Source organism: Etheostoma spectabile, chromosome 1 (assembly GCF_008692095.1).
Source record: "Etheostoma spectabile isolate EspeVRDwgs_2016 chromosome 1, UIUC_Espe_1.0, whole genome shotgun sequence".
NCBI classification, from domain to species: Eukaryota; Metazoa; Chordata; class Actinopteri; order Perciformes; family Percidae; genus Etheostoma; species Etheostoma spectabile.
In genome coordinates, this window is record NC_045733.1 from 29,353,963 (window position 1) to 29,356,235 (window position 2,273).

General features: G+C 41.8%; 1 protein-coding gene across 16 annotated transcripts in view; it reads right to left on the reverse strand.

The window, feature by feature from the left end:
* nav2a (neuron navigator 2a) overlaps positions 1-2,273 on the reverse strand; it is a 224,756-nt gene that overhangs the window by 54,555 nt on the left and 167,928 nt on the right. For all 16 annotated transcript variants that reach the window (XM_032523975.1, XM_032523914.1, XM_032523864.1 and 13 more), the window contains 2 exons: positions 1,088-1,197; positions 895-1,003 (listed from right to left, as the gene is read on the reverse strand). In XM_032523975.1, the coding sequence (XP_032379866.1) occupies positions 895-1,003; positions 1,088-1,197 (219 nt within the window). The remainder of the gene's footprint in view (positions 1-894; positions 1,004-1,087; positions 1,198-2,273) is intronic.

Here is a 2,273-nt window from a genome sequence, read left to right on the forward strand (position 1 = left end):
AACTTGGACGGATCAAACTATCAGATGTCCACCAAATTCAACAGAATTCGGTTGAAATAATCTTGAGATATAGTACAGGCAAACAAACTGCATAATCACCTCCTAGCCTAAACTAAAATCGAGACAGCTGGGTCAGCACTGAAGCGCAAGGCCAGAGCAGAGGTCAAAATTCTGTGGGAGGGAACGTGATTAGAGCTAAACCTGAATCAAAGACCACATGAAAGACACGCCCTGCGATCAAAGCAAAAGATCCCTCAAAAGAAGGATGAGACGGGAACAAGAAGAAAAAAGGAGGTAATACCTGTAAACCTAGACAGACACAGTCTGCTGACCATGAGGCAGCTTCAATCACTGACTCAAATCCCCAACAGTTCTCCTGATTTGGCCTGTTTACCACTCAGCCGTGGCAGCCATTGTAAGGCGCTTCACTTTGATGATCCCAAAACAGTAGAGTTTTTGTTTTCGACTGCAACACAGTTTATAAACTTATATAATCTCTGAGCAGTGTTGAATTGACAAGGTGAAAAGAAAATGCTTTAGAAAAATCACTTGGAGAAATATTAACAATGATATATTACCAATACTTCTCTATTTAATCTTAGTGTTTTCTTAGTCTTTGTATAGTAAAGCTTTGTTTTCCCAACTGAAAAAGTGTTGGCAAAATATTCAGCGTAATTATACCTCCTTTTTTGTTATCCACCATACAGTTATTCTGATAGAAATAAAGTAATCACAATATGTTATTTAAATATTTATAAAAGTGCCTAAAAAAATAAGTAAAATAGTTCAACAAGATTGTTAAATTACTATTTACCTCAAGCAATCCTCAAACCAGAGAATGTGGGCTCGGTGGGGTTACAGCACCAAATCACCACGAATGTACTGGATTTTTACCTGTGTGTGACCTGAGTTCCTCGCAAGCTGGACATGGTCTCCTCCAGGTTTTGCCGCAGGTCTGCTATGTTTTTGACGGTACGCAACCGCCTCGTCTCTGGGTCTTCACCTGAGAGTGAGACAAAAAAACAAAAGCTCAGAAATATCTACCAGGAGCCCAATAGGCCGAACAGAGACAGACCCTTTCACCCACCTGAAAGGTCCTCGATGGAGAGCTGGCTGGTCTTGGTGAAGGAACCGTCTCCACCTCTTCCTCCTGAGCCGCTCTCAGTGTTCGCTGTTTGCTCGCCGTCTGTTTGGGATCTGGGAAAACAAATAGTTCGAGGGGATCAAAGGGGGTGGGGGGCGGAGGGTATCATTGAATTCATCATCTGAATTAGTGTGCATTTAGTGGGAATATTCAGCAAATTGTCACGAAAGAGGGATAAACCTGATTAAGAATGAAATCTGCTGTGTTTCAAGTCTTGTGACCGGAGTCCAAAATGAACGCCTGCTAAGCCCCAAATGCCAGGTTGTCTTTGAAGGAGAAATCAATACAGTTCACCCGCTGCACTGGCTGGTGCTTTTTGAGACGACAACGTTTGAAAAGCCTCGGTTGAATACAGCCTTTGGTCTTTGCCTGATCCCAGACTTTGTCCTTAGCGACTACTGTACACTCTGAGTGTGAGCGAGTCAAAAACCTGCCAGTGTGACAGCATGTAAACTTTTCATTTAACTTCTGGTTAAGTGACCTAATATTGGTTTAAACTTCAGGTTATAATTGTTTATTTTTTAATATTTATTGAGATTTTACTTTAAACAATTGACAGTTTACTTCTGAGTCCATTGTACATTTGATAACTTTTTATACATGTATAATGAAATTAATATCTAATAAATTATAACTGCAAAACGCCAAAACAACGTCACGTTATTTTTATGCACTTCCACATTTTCTGGCATGGTACTTTGTTTTTAGCGTATCATTCCTTGGCAGGGGAGGGAAAAAGCAACATGAACATTGATTTGATGTGTCTTATTCCTTCAACTTGCTGTCAAACATACTCTTTCTGATAGGTGGAGCGATATAATCCTGCTGGTAATGGTACCTGACAGGTAGACAGAGTAGTGAGGATGTTTTTTTTTTTTGGAGGGTTGACTTGGTTAGCCACAGGTCAGGATGTACAGAGGGAGAAAGGGCAGCAGCGCAGGGAGTGTCAGGAGGTTAATGAGCGGCTGTTAGAAAGGACTCGTGGAGAACGAGAGGGACCTCCTTCCTTATCACACTGGGACCAGGACAGAGGTCAGAGGCACACAACATCCACACATATTTGCCCAGATACATGTGCACACACATGCAGACAGTACTCTCTCTCCCCAAACACACACACACACACACA